General features: G+C 38.4%; 1 protein-coding gene across 2 annotated transcripts in view; it reads left to right on the top strand.

Moving 5' to 3' along the window:
• The first annotated feature begins 8,359 nt into the window (after nt 1-8,359).
• LOC145984301 (uncharacterized) overlaps nt 8,360-21,381 on the top strand; it is a 137,708-nt gene continuing 124,686 nt past the window's right edge. Inside the window, exon 1 of one of the 2 annotated variants that reach the window (XM_083117946.1) lies at nt 8,360-8,882. In XM_083117946.1, the coding sequence (XP_082974072.1) occupies nt 8,762-8,882 (121 nt within the window). In that variant the 5' untranslated portion in view covers nt 8,360-8,761. The remainder of the gene's footprint in view (nt 8,883-21,381) is intronic. The other variant, XM_083117944.1, reaches the window with a different exon arrangement.

Raw genomic sequence — 21,381 nt, 5'->3', positions numbered from 1 at the left:
TCGAGCACAATTTCCTTCACTTTTTCGATGTTTTCATCGGTTGAAGAGGTCGAAGGTCGTCCAGAACGAGGTATGTCTTCGACGATCTTTCGGCCCTCCTTGAACGCTTTGTACCAATTGTAAGCCCGTGTTTTTTGATAAAACTGATTCACCATAAGTCTTTTCTAACATTTTTAGCGAGTCAGCACACGAAATTCCGTTCGCAACACAAAATTTAAGGCAAACTCTTTGTTCAAAAATTTTGTTCATTGTACAAATCGTGATACACTACTGGAGTGGACTGATTCAACCTCCTGCTGTAAACAAACTGGTTGACAGATCACGCTCATGTTTGGCATAGTAATTAACTACAGAGCTACCAAATTACGGAAAAAAAGATTTTTAAAAAATCATTTGCGCGGACCTTTTAAATTACAAATTCCCGGTACTTTTTTGACAGAAGGTATATGGGCGGCTTCATATACATTCCGGTCCAATTTATTATTGCTTTTCCTAAATACTTCCCTTTTTACGATTCTATGTTTACTTAGTAAAAAGAGAAGTTATTAGGAAAAGCAATAATAAATTGGACCGGAATGTATATGAAGCTACCCATATATGCACCGGAAATGATAATAAGCTCAATAGAGAGGACAGTAATTTAGAAGAGGGGTGGATCCATTTCCTGAAAAATGGGATAAAGCCAGTAATGATTATACCGAGTTGGGTTTTCATGTCACCGCCGAAGTTTCTAGAGCCGCAGGGGAAGAATGTGAATTTTCATTGGATTGGTGACGTAAGAGTTGAGGGGAATCAGTCCCATGGAGGGGAGGTAACCTTCAGCTCTGCGTATGAAGACCGTTACCCACACGCTTTGCCTCAATGCCAGATAGGGTTTCTTAGACTGCCTCAGGGGACGAGTTTTTAACCTTCCAACATTGCGCAGCACAGCTCTTGCTCCCATGTTTTGCTTGCAATGGGGGTAACAAAAGAGCAAGCAGAGTGTTCATCTTCGCAATCTCTGCAGTGGATTAATGACAAAAAACTTAGGGTATTTGATGTCTCATTGTTTAAATTTTTGCACTATACCATCTTATGGAAAGTCAATCAGTGAATTTTTCGTTAAAAGTGTCTGTGACTTTTTTTAGTTTTTAATATGGGCTTTTTAAGAACGCAGGAACTTTTACTTTGTTTAATCTGGGAACTTTTATAAGTGTTTTTTATCCTTACCTTCAACCTATATAACACTTTTTTACGCCACACCATGTTTGGTGTCTAGACATTCATGTGGACCTGAAGAAGGAGGAAGTATTGACCTCCGAAACGTCGTTTGGATAAATTATACTCACTCACGTAAGTTGTGAATTTCTGATACTATCTAACGTATTTATATTTTTATATTTGATAGTGAGTAATATGCACTTCCTCATTATGTTATTAGAGGAGAAGGCAGGCTTAGTAAGGACTCACTTTTGGAATTGATTGGAGACAGGCAGGAGTACTCTTGGAGAGTCTTGGAAGGAGAGTGTTCAGCCTGACTTAGGTTGAGCAGCAAGGAGAAGTCTGGAGAAAGTCAGTTTTATTTCACACTTCGATCTTCGATTCAATCATCTATCTTCTTAGTCTAGACAGGTATTTATCCTTACCTCACCATCATGATTCAGGTTTAACAGTTCTAAAAACCAGAGAGTGACTATTTGCCATTTCAGTTTGTCTTTAGTTAGTGTATATTTGTTTCAGGATTATCTCTTGCAGCTTAGCATAAGACTTGTTCTCATGACAAGTGCTCTCACCATCTGAGGATGAATGAGAATTAGCTACATCACCCATAAATCAATTGGGAGTGGCAGGTTCGACCCCTCATACCTCAGGGTATGATAGGATATTACTAAATCATCAGTGAACAACAGGACCTTCATCTCTTCCTCTCCTATCTTCTTCCCCACCTCTTCTTTAATTGCATCCATTGTAATTATGAAGAGCAGGATGGAAATAGCACTTCCCTGCTTTAGTCCATTACTTATACTAAACCACTCGTTTCTTGCCCCTGGTGTCCTCATTCTATATCTAGGAATTCCATAATCAAATCATTTCCATACTCATAGTGCCTTTCCTGTAATTGCCTTACCGTGAATATCAGAACTACTGTTCATCTGCCTCTTCTAAATCCATAGTGTTCCTCGCTCATGTTCAGCTCTGTTACTTCCCTTATTCTCTTCTCTAATATTTTATCATACACCTTTGCTGAGTGGCACATTATTGTTATTTCTCTGTAGTTTTTACATTCCTTTCTGTCACCCTTCTTGAATATGGGAACTATTAGTCCCCTTGTCCAATCTCTTGGCACCTCACTCTCTTGTCACACTGTTTTCAACACTCTGTACAGCCACTGCACACCAATCACTCCTGCTCCTAGTATCATTTCCACTGGAACATCATCTGCTCCAGGTGCTCTGCCTTTCTCATTCTCTTCAGTGCTTCCTCAACTTCTTTCCATGTGAGATTCATTTTTCCTTCCTGTTTTCTTTTTCCTTCACTTCTTCATGTTCATTTCCTTTTTTTACTTTCAGCAATTTCTACACATTCTCCTTATTTCTTCATCCTCTTCTACAACATTCCCCTTGGAGCACACGGTGGTTCGGATCCCACTTTAAACTGTAGGTCCAGTCCCGATTATCCTTAGTGTGCATATAGTGGACTTAGAACACCAAATCAATCAATGCAACATTCCCCCTTTCATCCTTTAGCTTACAGCTGTCTCCTCTTTCTCCTCTATTTCACTAATCCATACAATACTTTCTTGTTCCCATCTACATCATCTTCTAGCAATTTGGCCCATTCTTCCATCCACTTTGTTCTTTCCTCCTTTACTACTGTTCTTGCCTCTTTCTTCTTTTCCATGTACTCTTTTCGTGTTTTGGATGCCAATTATTGGAATCAAATAATGGATCTATGCCAGTTATTGGCAGGGTTCCATTTTTTTAACTTCAAGAAAATGGGAAGTAGTACGTGACAAAAAACTGAAGAAAGAAGCTAACATAAATAGAAAAAAGGAAAGAAGAAAGAGAAAAGGAAAAAATCATGAAAGCAGAGCAGCAGAATTCTATTAGCAGGAATTGGTACTAAAAGGACAAATGTAAACATGTTCAATAATGCAAAGGTAGCAAGGAGGTCTTTGACTGATAGTTTTGCACAACAGGGGACAACAACTCATATTCCTACTCAATTCTTCACTAGCAGAGAAGGAAATTTGCCATATGTGTGTTCTTACTGTAGGATATCAACATAAAGGATTCGAATGCAGTACCTGCAATAAGTTGTACTGTGCTGCAGCTATGTAACAATTATGATAAAAAACAGCAGGTTTATAAACCAACTAAACATCCCCCTGCCCCCTCTCCCCTGACTATGTGCCTGTCATGAATGTTTTCCTGTTGATGATGAGCAGTCTGTTCTTTTTAGATATTCAATAAATGTTCAAGCTAAACCAATTTTGTGGTCCACAGTAGGATTATTATTAATGTTATACTGTTATAATAATAATTATTATTATTTGTAACACAAAATTTCAATGTTGTTTAGCTTTGAAGACAGTTAATAAGAGTCATATATGTACAAGGGTAAATCGAAAAGTCTTTGCCCTTATTTTCTTTCAGCCGAAATTAATTGGTTGATTGATTTAGTTTATTTTACTTCGCGTTTTGTGCCTCTTGACTAATTTGCGAAGATGGGGATGAGTGATGAAACTGATGAATGGACATTCACAAACAACCAAGCCCGAGCGGGATTCGAACCCAGGACCCTTTCAGCCGAAATGTTAGTGTGATTGAGAAACCGTGATATACATTCAATGCAATAGATTTTTCTTGGAACAGCCCAGCGTTAACTCTCCGTTGCTCTGCTCCACGGCATGGCACTCGACACGTCCACGTCGTATGAGCAGCGAAGTGTTATTCGTTTTCTATGGAGCAAGGGACGAACGCCCATCGAGATCCATAGGGAAATGCAGCCGATGTGTGGGGAAAAGTGTCTCGCTTTGAGAAGCGTGCGGTGATGGTGTTATGAGTTCGGAAATGGTCGAGAAGACCTTCATGACAATGAACAGTCGTGTGCGTCCTCGCTCACAACGGAAAACATTGCTCACGGTCTTCTGGGATCGCCGAGAACCAATCCTGCTGGATTTCATGCCACGAGGTGACACATTCAACGCTGACAGCTATCGTGGCACACACTCACGTCTGCGAGCTTCCATCAGGAAAAAGCTCCAAGCGATTCTCGACAATGTGGTTATACTCCACGATAACGCCAGGCCTCATGGCGCAAACAGGACCATCGACAGACTTCAGTCATTCGAATGGGAGATTCTGGAGCATGCACCGTATAGTCCAGACCTCGCCCACAGTTATTTCCACGTGTTCGGTCTACTGAAGAAGTTCCTGGCAGGACAGAGGTTTATTTGCGACGGAGAAGGGAAGACCGCTGTCCAGCGGTGGTTCCACGATCTACCGGCTGAATTCTACAACAGCAGCATCTCCAAACTAGTGGTGTGATGAGACAAATGCCTGAACCGCTGTGGTGACTATGTGAAAAAATAGTGCAAGATACATAGAACAATTTCTATATTTTGATTTGCATGTTTACTATTTCGGCTGAAAAAAATTGCGGCAAAAACTTTTCGATTTGCCCTCGTATCTTAAAGTGTGCATTGGTGGGAGTCACTCATAACCAGTGGCGGCCGATGAAGGGGGCTGCAGGAATGCAGCCTCCCCCAAACAAACTGTATTTTGTTGCCATTAGTGCAAAAATTAAATATTTATAATTCCGCTATCTTACTGCGTCCCGTTGCCGGCCCCCGTGGCGGAGTTGTTAGCACATCGCGCTACGACGCCAGAGGTCCCGGGTTCGAATCCCGGCCTGGGCATGGATGTTTGTGAGTGCCCATTCATCAATTTCATCATATCATCACTCATCCTTATCTTCGCAAATTATCCAAAGTGGCACAAAAAGCGAAGTAAAATAAAGCAAATTAATCAATTACTGCGTCCCGTTGCGCTGTGTGGAGCTTTCAAATTCACTTAGCGCGCGACGAGAGGCAAACTGGTATATGAAGCCGCTTCCCCCTCGGGGACTGCCAGTACATCTCCATGTTAACTCTAACGTAAGGATTGCTTCCACTTCCCTCCCTGCTAGGCCCTTGTCAATGCTAAAAAGCGGACTGCATTCAACGCAGCCCAATGTATGGTGGTGCTACCAAGTGGTAGAAATCGAAAGCTCTCACACGGTGGACACCAAGCATAAACATACGATTACCGAGAGAAACGGTGTCCGGCGTCCGTTTCGCTTATCAGTAAGTGCGTGATAGTTTAAGATTTCGAATCGATTCAAAGAGTTATTTGTTTTCTGGCAGTAAGTTATTATAATCGGGTGTTCTGAATGGTAAATCGTACAATTAAAAATGAATAATTCAATGAAAGACCGCCGCATGGAGTTCAACTTCAAATAGTTAAGGTATTTTTTTTTATGAATGCAGCCCTCCTAACAATAAGTAGCATGAGCCGCCACTGGTCTAATCCCTATTTGGCCCAGCATTCCTAAACTCGGTTTTGCATGTACAATGGTAGTACTTTCAGTACTTGTAAGGAGTCTTAAAATATAGCAGATTCCATTATAAATAACTATTTTGTCAAATATTTTATCAATCATTCAAACTTGGACCTTCCGAGTCGATCGGGGACCATATTTAAGACACAACAAAATGCTATTGATCTGAACTAGTTCTCGAACTAGTGACTAAGTTCGACTAAGTGAACCAACATACATAAAAAAAACAAAGCCAAGTTTTAATATTCGGTACAAAGTACTTGTGAAATACCAGAAATCTGAGAAAATAACGAATACTTGGGATCTAAGAGAGAGACAGCCATAGGCGCCAAATTTTCAAAACCATTGAGTGTGCTCAAATACTTGAATTATAAGTTCACAAAAAATATTATTAGGTTAGCTCGGGCCCAGATAAATTGGCGGCACTGTGCGTAGCCACCATTAATTGGCAAACGACATTTTTGTATATTTATAGCTATGATGCCGTTTATTTAATTGAACTGAACTGGAACACCACAAGTACGATACCAGTTTACAAGTGGGTTGGAAATAATTATCCCTGGATGAGATGGGTCATTCATAACCAAAAGATTGATGGTTCAAATCAGATGGGGGAATCCCTCTTATTCCTCCTTCAAATCGTACCCTGCATTAAAATGAACAGATGCATGTTTTTTCGCTACTTTGAAATGACCAACTTCTTAATTTTTGTTGCATAACATTCGATTTTTTTTATCGATTTGGTGTTTTAAGTCCACTTTATGCACAGTAAGGCTAATTGGGACTGGACCTACAGTTTAAAGTGTGGTCCGGACCACTATATGTGCCTCCAGCGAGTATCGAACCCGGGATCCCTTGATTACAAGGCGACGACGCTACCACGGTGCCATCGGGGAGACCCATAACATTCGAAATAAGCCCAAAACGAGGTCTAGAGGTTTACATTTTTCGGGGTTATCTGTTTTTAAGATAACCATAAATTCTAAAAAGTAAAATAAAATCCATTTAGGTAAACTTTCCATTAAGAAAACAGGAATTCCGTGTGTGGTCTTCCTCCCAAATGAAAAATGTTCCCGCACCGTCCAAATTTCACAAGTTCAGACCCCCGAAAAGAAATCCTGCGTACGCCAATGTGGTCACATATGCTCACTTTGTCATTTCATTGCTTTCTATTTTTAATTTTAAAAGCGTTGAATGACGCCCCCCGAGCCTACTCCTCTCTACGGGCTTGTACGTAACCCGCCCATTTAAGAATCCTGTGCACGCCACTGTACATACATGAATTTATGATGAAAATAAGTAGTATTTACATATGTTATTTCATGTATGTTTCCAACCCCCGCTTTATGAAAAATATATTGCCTCAATGTTTAAGAAGGTGTGATTTTATTTTGTTTTTGCATGACATTCAACAACAATAAATTAAGAAAATTGTTGTTTTCTTTTGCACAGTGTGTGCTTAAAGTGACAATAACTTGGTCGTTTACTTGCGTATTCAAGCGTTTATTTTCTTTATTGATTGAATTAGGTTATTTTACGTCGCTTTTCTGCTCTGAAAAAGAACATCCATGTCCAAGACGGGATTCGAACCCGGGACTCCTGGCGAGGTAGCTGCATCATTGATGCACATGGGCGCCCGGAAGGGATGGGCCGTGCCCCCCCTGGAAAACGAAAGTCAACCAAAAATTACATATTTCACACATATAATTTAATTTCAGCCACAATAATGTGTGTTAATCATTGCACGAACATGATAAATTCAAATTTAAGCAATGTTTTTTTGAGGGATGAACACTATTATTGGGGAAAATATGCCATGTTGCCACCCCCTGGAAAAAAATACCTTCCTTGCCCCTCCCTGGAAAAAATCCTGCGGACGTCAAGGGTGCGTTCCGAAAGTCTTAACGAAACGAACGCATTCAACGAAAATAACTGGGCTCGTGAATCTGGTGAAACCAGTTATTTTACGGACTTATGGGACACTCTAGGCGAAAGCGCAGGCGCAGCGTTTTGTTTAGAGAAAGTTTCCGCATGGCGTCAGCGAAAGGAATGTCCTTATGGCAAAAATAAACTCTATTATGGCCACTGTTACTCATTTTAATCACATTCTAAGAACGGTCAAGGCATACTCATCTTGTGCATGTTGCTTCATATCGCTATCTGTTAAAATTATAATACATTTTCCGAACTAGTGCAGTTTGAATCCATCAGCCCGCGCTTTGTCTGCAAGGAGCAGACGATTTTCACGGAACAAACCAGCATCCTGGCCCGTGCGTTTGGTGAATCTCGTTCTTGCACGAAACGCACGGAATGCGACTTTTGGGACAGCATAATGAAACTCACGAAACGCACGGAAGCACTTATGGAACGGTCAGTTACCATAACTCGTTTAACGCGTTAAACTCGTGCGACTTTCGGAACGGGCCCCATGTTGATGCAATATATGTTTTACAGAGTTATTTGATAATTTAACACAAGTATTTTACGCACTAATTACGACATGCGCACAACGACAGAATATTATACAAGCCCGCCTCATATCCCTCCTTCCTTTCCCAGGCTGAGTGCATTCAAGCCAGGCATTTCTTTTCTTCAACTGCAGCGATGGGACATGGGCATGATGGGCTTTGTTTCTGAGTGACTGCGCTGTGCTACAAAAGTGAAAGGCCGAATCCGCCGGTCGTTCCGAAAGGAACAAATGAGCATCGACGATGCGAATTCAAGGAAATAGAGGCAAAATTAGTAGATATCAGCGTGTTTGAAAGGTGTAGTATATAACGCAGTATTACCCGTATAAATTTGACTTGTAGCAGTGTTGTATATGTACTCCTGAAGAAGCGAACATATTTGGAACGTTAGAATTAAATTTAAAACTGCGCTATGTGATTTTCTGTTGTTTATTCTTTTGTCGCAAGATGAACGGGAGGAGCTTTTTGTGCACGTCTGCTTGTAAACAGTGCTTTTTCAAATCACATTCGAACCGGATCTTATTTCCTTTAAAGTAAACTCACATCAATGTGAAGAATTATCGTGCTTTCGTGTACTGAGAATGTTAAGGAAACCGTGAAGTACTTGTGCTTTTGACAAATAATGTTTAATATGATTGAGTTAATGCTGAAAAGTCATATTGGTTGCTGCCGTTAGCAGTTCAACATGTACGAAAACATTCAATGTTCAACTAATGGCAGTGTGTTGTGAAGGTCCATCACAAGAATGGGTCATAATTGTGCGATATGGAAGAAATCTTCAAAATTCATGGGAATATTCTATTCTTGTGGATTGTGACAAACTAATATTCTTGGGTAAGTATACGTATGGAGTGCAAGTATATATTTGTTTTTGGTGGTTTCAAATTTTATAATCATTGTAAGTAGTATTGTTCTAAAAATAATGTGATGCATGTATTGAAGTGCCTTTCGGAGGAGTGATAGCTATGTAATTTACCAAATACGTTACTCAATTTCTGATTGATGCAGAACCCCTGGAGGCAGTTGAGCACCTGTACCACCTCCAGAATGACATCGAGGTTTTTTAATCGACAGATTTAAATGTTATACGTAACATAAATTTAGTTTTAGCGTGCGGAAACCACAAATAACAAATATTTCTTTGGAAACTATAGCCTGCGTGAGTGAAAACTACTCATATGCCGGACTACTTTCATACATTTTTCCCGTCAAAATGCCGTTCGTTAGACACCCATGAAGCAGAAGTATAATGCCATTAGCATCAAACTGAACACTTCTAAATGTCAAATTTCTAACACCATTGGACCTGACACTCCAAACCTACCAACAACGCCAAATCCGTATGCCCATTTGGTTCTAGCCAGCCGAAACCACAAATAACTGATTGATATGTTTGATCCAAAAGTATTGCCGGTTTTTTTTTTAAAAAAAATACTATATTCAGGCTACTTTCACCGATTTATCCTTCAAAATTATCTTTGTAACTCATCTATGAAGCGAAGGAACACAGAAAAATGCTATTAACATAAAAAAGAAACTCGGGATATAAACACCAATAATAATGTAAGCATTAAATACTAACACCATCAAACAAACACTCCTAAACTAACAGCAGCATCAGATTAGTGTCTACATGTCAAATTAAGGCCCAAGTTCCTTTAGTTTTATTGTGATTTCATCATGCTACGAATGCAATTTTTACATGGTTCGATTTTGATTTATGTCTGTTAACACATACTATGGAGTTTTAGCGATTACTTTTAATTTTGTTCAATATAGCGGTGGCTCAGTCGGTAACGCGTCTGACTACCATGCTCAAGGTCACGGGTTCGATCCCCGGCCAGTTCAAATCCAGGAACTTTTCTAATGGAAGCGGCCCCGGCACCCACCCAGCGTCGAATGACGTGGGTACCTGGGGGGTAAAGGTTGTCAGGGGCGTGATGTTGATCACATCACCCCCACTCATGACCGGATCAAGAAACTGTGGGGCGTTACTCCCACGCCCCGTATACGCCTTCATGGTGTGGTGTTAAGCACAGGGGAGGACTTTACCTTTTTTTATATGCTTTCATGGTTAGGCAGGCCAGGTTTGGTTCTCTTAGCATTAAAATAAAGTCCCTAAATGCATTCTACTAAGGTTCCAATTTACTTCTACATTCATTTCCACCAGTCTATGTCGTTTACTGTTACTTGTCAACAGAGAATACCATGTCCATGGAAAGCACGCATGCTTGCGTAAGGTAATTTTTAAGCTATTTTTTTAACATAAATAACTTTACTTCAAGGAAGGTTGGAATTTTGTGTTACAATGATTTCCAAAATTCTATGATAATTAGTCTTTCTGCTAGGAGAATTTGAAAAAAATTCCTAGAACAATCTGAACAGTTACCTCTCCTTGAGCTAAAAGCAACAGACATTGTTCAAATGGAACATAACCTTCTTGAATTATGCCAAAGTTTTTACCATCAAGGCTATGTACCCCTCATTGTGCCATTTTCAAGTATGTGATATACAGAGCATTCCCTGACATTCGCTACGAGACTCGGTGGCAAGCGGCCCGGCGTCAGGGCTTGCCTTTTCCGGCGAAAGGGGTCCACGACAGTCGGTGGAGTCGGCTATTAAAATTACAGTTTGCATATTGTGTACTAACCTTGGCTACAGAAGGTGTTGAAAATGATGTCCCTCTGCTGCAACACATTCCTGGCATCTCCGAAGGAATTTGGCATTGACACGTGCAAGTTTGTTTACTGTAATTCTCCCGATTTATTGTACGATACTCTCTTTTAACTCACGGATGGTGTGCAGATTGTCTTTGTATACTTTATTTTTTAGATTTAAGAATTTTAGCGGCTCTAAATGCTGTGGTATTTGAAACACCCGTTTCTTGTGAGAGGCGGCGGTTAGATTTCCGAGGAGACTGTTTTAACCTTTGTCCTATCTCATCGAGTTTTCCTTAGTAAGTACGTGTGGGTTTTTCTTTCCACTTTTATTCAGAACTGACCCTGTTACTAACTTTTTTATGAGGTTTAATATAGTGGTCCTATGTGGAACGGGGATAAAAGAAAATTTCGTTGCAAAACTTCGTCGCACTTCTCCACAATTCCTCTTTCCGAAGTAACACTCGACAAGATAAATGCTTTGTTGTAATGTAAACTTTTGTGGTGCCATATTAAGCCACAATCTTCAACACAGGAACACAACATGATGCAACTTCCGAGGGAGGATTATACTGGTGTCAGTCTGCAACGTCAACAGAAAGGGAAAGAGAGCAAAAAAACAGACTGTAGCGTGCGACTGTCGCACGCTACAAGCGCTTACGCTGGCCCGCTTGCCACCGAGTCTCATAGCAAATGTCAGGGAATGATCTGTATTATATTTTTATTGAAACATTGACGTAAACATTTATTTTTTACTTTATTAAATTAAACTTTGGAGTTAGATAATTAAATGCATTCAGGGCAGTGCTTGAAGTGAGGGAAGGGAGGATGGTATCCCCCTAGGTAAACCCAAAGCTCTACCAATAACCCCCCACCTAACATTTTTCACTTCAAGGTCTGATGCAAAATTAACACACTTTCAGATATGAAAAGCAGGGCATTATGCATGTGAACAATACGTTTCTTCTGTTTTGTAAGCTTCTTCCTTCCTCCCTCCAAACACAAAAATTAAAACTAAAGAAGAAGTTCGTTATTTGTTAATCAGTTGTGAAATTGTTTTTGCCATGTTCTTGTGAAGGAAATAAATATGAAAAAATACCAGCATGGGTAATATTTATTTTCACAAGGAACAATGAATTTATCATGCAATACACAAACATTATTCAAGGCCCTTTCAGCCATAATATTCATTTGAATATATTACTCCTACCAAAACACACTTCTTTCACTATCAAGTCATAAAGTTTAGCATATGTACAAGTGAATTTTTTTTGTGATTATCAATTGTCTCAAGGTCTACATTTAGCTTAGAGTTGTCAGCAACCCAGTTGTACTTTTAGTAAGTGTATTTACATGTGAAAGACAGAAATTAAACTCTAAAAAAAAAAAAAGTTCATATTGGGCATTTTGGAGCTGTCAGTTTGGACTGCATGATACGACCCGGAAAGACTGTCCTGAAGAAATCAACAGACAGAGTCATGCTATGCATGTTCAGGTTTTGAAAAGGGAGAGTACATTTTCATCCTTGGAGTCCATTATGGACAAAAGTGCACTTGTGATCATGTGGCCATTGTTTACATTTTAGTTCAGAGCTTGGATATAGTTTTTATACAGCTTTTGGTCTTTATGCTACAAATTGTTTCGCAACACACTGCCCTTACCGGGTTGCTTCTGGCAGGAAATAAACAACTTCATTGGCTTGTTAGTCCTGTGTTTCTATCCATTCCTTGCCAGAGCATTTGGAACCAAAAATAGATTAACAGGCAGGAACTCACTTCATTTATGTTGCAGGGTAGTTGCTGAAAACTCTCAGAAATGGGTTTTATACATTTATTTACAAAACAAACAAGGCTCAGATTCTTCCATTAAGTTCCTTACTTTACATTATGTACATATTTTTTCTAACGTGAGCCCCACAGCATGGAAGCTAGTATCGGCAGAACCGCCATAGTGATGCTTTGTAACTCATGGGAGGCAGATCACTCTCCCTCTGACTATCAGTTTTACACACTCTGTCTCAGTTCTTCTCAAGGTCCTTGTCCTCTGTCAGAGAGGCCATATTTGTACCAACTACCTCGTCAAGTAGGGGAGGGCTGAAAGTTCAGATTCTATTGGCTCTTTTGAACTCTTGAGAACCATGGAAGATAACAAAGAGTACAGAACTCCTTACATAACTTTAAATTAACCAACCCTAATTAGGATGCGATTCTGGCCAGATCACACACAAATATGAATTAATAATAACTTAATTAATTATGCATAATTATACACAAAAACACACTAAAAACAAGTGCTGTTTGTAACAAAATCTAATTTACAAACTTGTGCTCTGGCTCTTCATCTGTTCTGATATTCTCTCCCATGCATGCTTCATGGCCTGGCCACTAAATCTTCTTGATGTAGTTCTGATAATACCAAGAGATGAATATAAATTGTGTAGTTCAGGATTTTGTTACCTTCTCCATCACCTTTTCTTCCTTCAGTTTCCTTGCTCCTGGCCATTTTTGACAATTTTACAATGTGAATTCCATAGTCTATTTTGTAATTCAACATACTAGGGCTTTGATATGTTTATGTAAGATTTACAGACTACTTAACTAAAACATTTTAATAATTTTCATGGTATGCAGGCACAGATCCATGGGGAGGGTAGGGTTATCAAGTCTCCCAACTGCTAGTTTTTCTGATGTAGTATTATGCCTATTTTTTTAGGGCTCAAATGTTCTGTGTGATCACAAAGTTTAACAGGCTTGAGAATATTGTTTAAAGTTTGATTTAAATCCACTTGATGCTCATGATAGGCTAATCAGAACTGGATCTAGAGTTTAAATTTGGATTCGAACTACTGCTCAATGTCTCAAAAGGAAATCGAACCCAAGATCCCTTGATTGATTTGATTATTTACGTTGCTTTTCTGCAACTTTTGGCTAATCGCGACGATGAGTGATGATACGATGAAATTATTGAAGGGACACTCACTAAGAACACCCATGCCCAGGATGGGATTCTCTGGGTCCCCTGGTGTCGTAGCGTGTTGCCAACCACTTTTCCATGGAGATGGGGCCCGAGACCTCTTGAGATAATAGGCTTTTGTTTTCTTTGTTTATTCAATTTACTCCTCCATCTATTCTGACCTTATTTTTGCAAAACAATACCCTAATCTCGGATTGGTTTATTGATCAATTTTCACACCGAAAGTACCCCTGAGGGGCATTGGTGCATGTACATTACAAAATACAACATGTTGACATCGCACATAATATATATCTATACATCAATTTGGCAGAATTTTTTTATAATATAACATAATATAATAGTAAAACATACATTGACAAATTATTCCTTGAAGTGCTGTAAAAGTACATATTATATAGTGTATACAATCTACATTCATTTTATAAAGTTATTTAATTCTTGAAATTCTTGAACTGAATATAATGTGTATTCCAATAACAATTTTTTCACTTTACTTTTAAAGATTGTGGATCTTTCAAAATTTTTGTAACTTTTTGGTAATATATTGTATAACTGGATGCCTGAGTAAAAAGGTCCCGTTTGGTATGCAGTTAGCCGCACTTTGGGAATGTGGAAGTTATCTTTTTGTCTGGTATTGTAATTGTGAGTGTCTATGTTCTTTGGATAGTTCGATTTTGTTTCGTGTATGAAAGTAAGTGTTTCAAGTATGTACAAACTTGGAAGTGTTAATATACGGAATTTTTTGAAAAGAGGTTTACATGTATCAGTTTTGTGTGCATTTGCCAAAATACGCATTGCTCTTTTTTGAATTTTAAAAATCCTCTGCGATTGAGCCGAGATCCCCCAAAATTGGATACCATACCTCAAAATACTTTCGAAGTTTGAGAAATAGACATTTAGCATACATACTGTATTGAAACTATTTTTTAAGGTTCTTAATTGGTAACATACGGTGTTTAGCCTCTTGCATAAATGATCTATGTGAACTTTCCAGTTTAGACACTCGTCTATAAATATTCCAAGAAATTTTGTATTGTTAGTAGCTGTTATAACGGCCATGGCCGTATTTAGAAACCCCCCCCCCCCGAAACTTCCGACATGTTGGATTAATGGAAGTTCAGAAACCAAAATGTGTAACAAATTTTCAATTTTTTTCTTCGAAACATCACAAAAATACAAGGAGACAATGTTGAAACGATCGAGCTAGAATTTTCATACATTTGGAATTCTGAAACTTGAGTGAAACAGGATTTATTCTCAGAATCGTAGCCCACCCGCGACCCCTCCATTTTCACTTCTGCTGTTATCTTTCCAGTGTTGTTCCTGCGTCACAAGGAATATAGACTGAAGATTCCCTTATGATTGTCCCAAAATTCCCTTTCCAGCTTTTAAATTCCCTGTCCGAAAAAGTCGAAAATACCCCTTGATAGGAGTTCAAACCTAAGATCTCCAGTTTCTTAGCGCATTACGCTCACGATTGAGGCTAAGTTTTTAAAAAGAATAACTGGTTCCACACTTTTCAAAATTCCAAAAATTTAATTTTAAAGTCAAACAACAAAAACTTTATCATTAAAATTTCCATCTAACATTTAAAGCTTTTTCTTGAAGGTATCTAAAGTTTAATGACGAAGTATAATAATTGTGCATTTCAGTACACACTGTAAAAAAAAAAAACTTGTGCTGGATATTCACTCATCTGCTGGATTGAGTAACAATAATATAATAATAATTATTATTATTAGTATTATTATTATGAAATTTTAATTATTATTGTACAATTATTGTTATTATTTCTATTATTCAAATTTCTGGCGACGCCCATGGGAACAATTATGATTGAACCCCCCCCCCCGAAAATTTTTCCTGCCTACGGCCATGATAACGGCATGCCCTACTGTGAAATTATCTTGCTTAATAGAAGAGTTTTCGGCTCTAGATACACCAAATTTTATTATATTAGTTTTTTCGTTGTTCATAGAAAGTTTGTTTGCTGAAAACCAGCTTTGTAGTTCAGTAAGAGCTTCTTCCGTTTTTTGAATTAAAGTTACATCGTTAACAGAATCTACCAAAGCCGTAGTATCATCAGCGAAAAGAGTAACTTGGGCAGTTTCAACATTTGCTGGAAGATCATTTATGAACAATAAAAACAATAGGGGTCCTAGTATCGATCCTTGGGGGATTCCAATAACCACATCTTTCAATTCGGAGTAATATGTTGTTTGCGTCCCATTATTGGATAAGCTATTTATTGCAACGCTCTGTTTTCTATTCGATAAATAGGATTCTATTAATTTATTTGATAGACCGCGGATTCCGTAGTATTTTAATTTCTCTAGTAGTATGTGATGATTCACACAGTCAAACGCTTTTGATAAATCACAAAAAATTCCAACAACAGAATACGTTTTGTTTATGGCGGAAAGAATATTATCAATTACATCAAAAATGGCATTTTTTGTTGTTTTCGATTTCACAAACCCATTTTGTTGCTTTATGAGTATCTTTTTATCTTCTGCATACTTTATTATCCTATTATAAATTAATTTTTCGAAAATTTTTGAAAAAATTGACAATAAGGAAATTGGTCTATAGTTTTCAATTTTTGTTTTATTTCCTTTCTTATATAAGGGTATTACTTTAAGGGTATTACTTTTGATATTTTTAGACAATCTGGAAAGCTACCATTTTCCATACATTCGTACAAACATAGAAGTCAGCTTGGTTCATATTTACAGTACTATTTGTCATGGAGCTAGCTCGACTTTCATGTGCACTGAATGAGTTTGACTTCACAGGCTTTTAATAGGCGGTCCTAGTATGCAGAAAAAATTGGTCACATGACTCGAGTTTTGATCACTTAGTCGCGATATTAGATTCAATATGGCGGAATTCATATTTTAAAATCGCTCGTTTCTCAGTTATTTCTCAACAGATTTTAATTTTTCTTTTTTCGTTTGAAGTTTCTAAATAATACCTTCAATTGTTATTCGCATAATTTTTTTTGTTAATATCAACAGTAATGCTAGAAATTTGAAAGATAAGAATTATGTAGAAAATTTACAGTAATATAGCTAATGTATGCTTTATGTGAGAAATTTACCTGTTATGCAGGGTTATCTGACTTCTTAGATCAGATATATAATTTTTGTCTGAATTTACGCTGAGGGGAAGGCCATTTATGGTACAGGGTGCTGTGAAAGTACCACGTTCTGATTCCTGCTCTCTGCCGTTTTGGTGGTAGCGATGACGAAATTGGCTGCTTTCAGTTCGTACACCAGGGATATGCCCAATAGCTTCACGATATAAGTTAACTTAACCTGAATGTGGAAGCTTAAGGATTAAGATAGTTATATCTTATTCGAAACTGAATCATAGGAGCCAGTGGAATTAATTTATGCGAGTTTTTTGCATTAATGTTTTCATAATTATGCACAGCATATCCCTTAATTATGCCAACCTGTGGGTGTCCCTGATGGTATAGTGGTAACATCGTCACCTTATAATCAAGGGGTTCCAGGTTTGATACCTGGTGGAGGCACATAGCACAGTGGTTCAGATTCCACTTTAAACTATAGGTCAGCTCCTATTACTCTATGTGCAGAAAGTGGACTTAATAATCAGCAACAGTAATTCATGTCAACTTGTGCAAATGCTAGGGTCTCATTGGAGGATATTCATGATTATCTGGCCTTCTGCAATAAGATGGTAGTAGAAAGGAGAATTATTTCCACAGCTCACTACAAAGAACTATGTGAATGTTAGAGAAAGAGAGTTCAGAATGGCATATAACAAGATTCCACAATATCAATCACTACTTGCAATGTATGTCTAATATATTTTTATATGAGGAATGGGATATGTTTGGCTTCTGTGGGACATTCTTTGCTGACAACATAAATAATGTTATTTTTAATTGAATTGCCTGTATTCTATTTATTTGAACTATATTTTCCAAACTTGGTATTAACATTTATTTTTTACCTTTAGTGACAAAGGTTTCAATGCTTAGTTTTGATGTTAATGAAAATGAAACAAAATGAAATTTTGCCCCAAGCCTGCTATCAAAATTTGAACTCATTTGTTGACATGTCTTCTAGAGGCAAGTTAGTTACATTGACTTTTAATGTGTTTGTAGGTCTGTAATCAAGAGATAGAGCACCATTAGTGCTCTTATCTGCAAATACAATGGATACACTGAACAAAATTAAAAGCCTAACTTGTATGTAGTGCAACATTTATAGAATAGAATAGTCTTCGTATTTACTGCTGAGCGAGGTTCTACCTGTCATGTATTGAATAGGGTTCAAGGTTCGAATCCCGGACTGGGCGTGGGTGTTCTCATTGTGAGTGTTCCTTCAACAGTTTCATCATATCACTACTCATCTTCATTGTCGCGAATAGCCTAAGGTGGCAGAAAAGCGACACCAAATATTAAAGAAAGGATTATCCAAGGGGTCCAGGGCTCGATCCCAGTTGCGGCACATTGCATACTGGTTCGGATTCAACTTGAAACTGTAGGTCCAGTCCAAGCATAAAGGGCACTCAATACTGATTTGACTGTAGTATTTGAAATAAAGTCGCAATAGTCCCATGACTCAGGTGCATCAATGCAAGAGTTTTAGTACATATTTTGAAAGCTGACAGCACGTAGAACTTCACATGAAAGCCTACATTCTCTAGAAGCGTTTTTGCCAATTGTTGCACGTGATGATTTTGATTTTTCCAATCACGGTAAGCATGCTCTTCTCTGTTTAGGGAGATAAACTTCAAGTTGCTTCACTCGACTTTCCTCCGAGTCATAACTGGTGTGAAGCTAGTGCACATAAACCCTAGGAAATGCAGCGGTTTGTAGAGAAGTCCCTCACCAGAATTAATTTCTTCTTTAAAAGGAAAAATACGAAAATAATCGGTGAAACATGCAACTCGTTTTCAAAATCCCGTAACTCGTAAACAGTTAGTTATTTTCCTTCAGGGGGTGCTCAGAGTAAATTTGGACACCGTCTGGGAGGGTGGTGCATATTGGACAGCCTCTACTGTCCTCGCACTTTTACTATTCGTTGTAGAGTGTAATTAAAGTAGTACATTTTTTTCGCTAGCTAGGAGTTAAATAATTGAGGAAAGGTGACAATACGGTTTCCTTTATATTTTTGGAACCATTGTTCCCAAGTGAGGAATTAATTGATAGCCCTCGAAATTTGGTTTATTTGATTTCGCTTTTCTGCCACTTTTGGATAATCGCGAGAATGAACATGTGTGATGAACTATCACAACTATTTAGTTCTATATGCTAAATTTGGAAAAAGAAACTGCCCACTCTAACGCTTGTGCTCTCATATTCCTATAGGGTTATAGTTAAGTTTGAAATTTACTTTATACTGGTTTTCTAACTATAATAAACAGCTTTTGATCCTACATGCGTTAATGTGTTAAGATATGCAGTTATCTTAATCATGAGCGGGGAGCACAAATGACCCCTACGCCTAATTAATAATTGCACAAAGAAGATTTTCTTCAGCAATTGACCCTCCCCCCTTGTTTAAACTTTCTGGGTATGTTTGTGCGGCGACATAATTTTTCCATGGCTGAAACTCGCCAAAGTTGAATTTCATCCATTTGCACATTTAAGCTCATGTAGAAACTTGGCGAAGGTTCTAAAATCCTTCTGTGTGTACCAAAACATAATTGGAACATATAAACGTCATAATGCGCAGAATTCGTCTTTGGAAATATTGCCCGCCATTCTTGTCACACCCTGTATATTGTCTATGTCACTTCAATTCTCAGCGTTTCCTTGAGAAACTGCAACTTTCCTATTCGTGTTTTGCTTTCTCCTTTTGTACCATAGACGTGGAAAGTTCGAGTAATCGTTCTGTTGTGTGTTTTGTTTCGTGCTTCAGCTAGTTAATTTTCAGAGCAAATCTGTTGAACTTTTCATTGGCACCTTGGAGTTGCCGATGTAGAGAGAAAACGACATGCAATCCTTTACTCGGTTAGAAGTTACAGTTGGGAGAGACGAATTTCAGTCGAGCACCTCGCTTCACTGAGAATTAATTCTAACCTACACTTGCACCGTTTTATGTAAACAATATATAGTATTGTAAACAGGAACTAAGCTGACTTCCATGTTCTAGAGATTAGCGCATTGTTTAACAAAAACAGGGGTTCGGGGCTGGGATAGATTGTTACTATTGTATGTTGTCATAATTCCTTCCATCGCCACGGTAAAATGAACGATCAGATGAGGAATAAACAAAGGGACAAAAACCTATTTTCTCAAGGTATTTCAAGTCCAAATTTTAACTGTAGGTCCAATTCCGATCAGCCTATCATGAACACAAAGTGGACTTAATTCAAACTTAAAAAAATATTCTCGAGGCCGTTAAACTTGATAAAGACAATATTTGAGTGTTCAAAAATAGTAGGCATCATAATGCATCCAAATCGTGGGAGGGGCGATCGCCCCTATCGCCCTCCCCATGGATCCGCGTCTGATTTTTACTTTGTACATTTTTAAAGAATGTCGTCCATTTTTCAATGTGCTGTTTCACTTGTAATCAGTGGCGTCACCAAAAGGGGGAAGGGGACGGACGCTTCCCTTCTGGTGCCTACCGCCCCCAACCCCCAAATAAACAAATTATATTTTGGCTCATGTATGCTTTTTTTCACGGTATTTAGTGGTACAAAAACGTGATTGCCCTCCTGAACCGCCCTGGCTCTCCACTTTTTGCGGCACCGTTACTGCTTGGAATATTTGAAGCGGTGAACACAAGAGGGCCTATCCCGCTCTCCAGCGGAAAGTTAGATTCTTTCTGAAGTTGAAAGCTGGTGCACATAGTATCTCGTATGCGAACTACAAGATTCTGGTATATGCCCGATGACCTCCATTCTGTTATAATCTGCGAGTAGATGTTGAAGTTTGAGTACAAAAATGGCAGGGGCGGTGCTGAAGGCGAGTCGGAGAGCAATGACCCACCCTGTCAAGATGTTACTGGCAAATTTCGTCAAATAGAACGAAAGTGTAAATATAATGATGAATGTGATGGGGAACTTTGCAATATTCGATTCCAGGATCTGTGGTTTCGGATCACGCTGAATTATCTCCTGGATTATGGAGCTCTCAATCTAAGGTTTCGTACCTTTTGGTGCAAGATTTGAATCTGCATAATTTTTCCTCCAAAATTTGGATTTCCTATCAACTGTTGATTTCGTGAAAGTACTGAATTCTACATACAAATGAAACAATAGATCGATGTCCTTCACCTTTACATTTGGAGATAATTTTTTTTGAGTAGGCCTAATTGGAATTATTTTGTATCTTCCACATAATAATCTGATTCCTGCAGATCTTTATAGTTTTCTACGTTCACTTTTTATATAATAATTAACAGATTTCAGCTTTCACACTTGTTGCTTTTTGTTGTTGAATAGAACGTCGTGTTAACTTTCCACGTCAACAATATCACACCGATCTTGTGTTGTATGAGGGTGTTTTTGGATTAGGCCTCCCCATTGAGTCTCACTCCTTGGTAAATCTTCCAGGCGTGTTCTTTACTTGTCTTACAGCTTCACGTGGTGCCTGAAATATTAATTCCGTACACTCTTCCGGGTATTGAGCCAATGACTAGCCATTCACGTTCAACAGATTTAGGCCCTCTACGGTGAAGGCACATTGCACTGTGGTTCGAAACCTATTTTAAATT

Source organism: Lepisma saccharinum, chromosome 2 (genome assembly GCF_977018435.1).
Source record: "Lepisma saccharinum chromosome 2, izLepSacc3.1, whole genome shotgun sequence".
NCBI classification, from domain to species: domain Eukaryota; kingdom Metazoa; phylum Arthropoda; class Insecta; order Zygentoma; family Lepismatidae; genus Lepisma; species Lepisma saccharinum.
The sequence above is the reverse complement of the archived record's forward strand: the minus strand, read 5'-3'. Positions and strand labels throughout refer to the sequence as shown.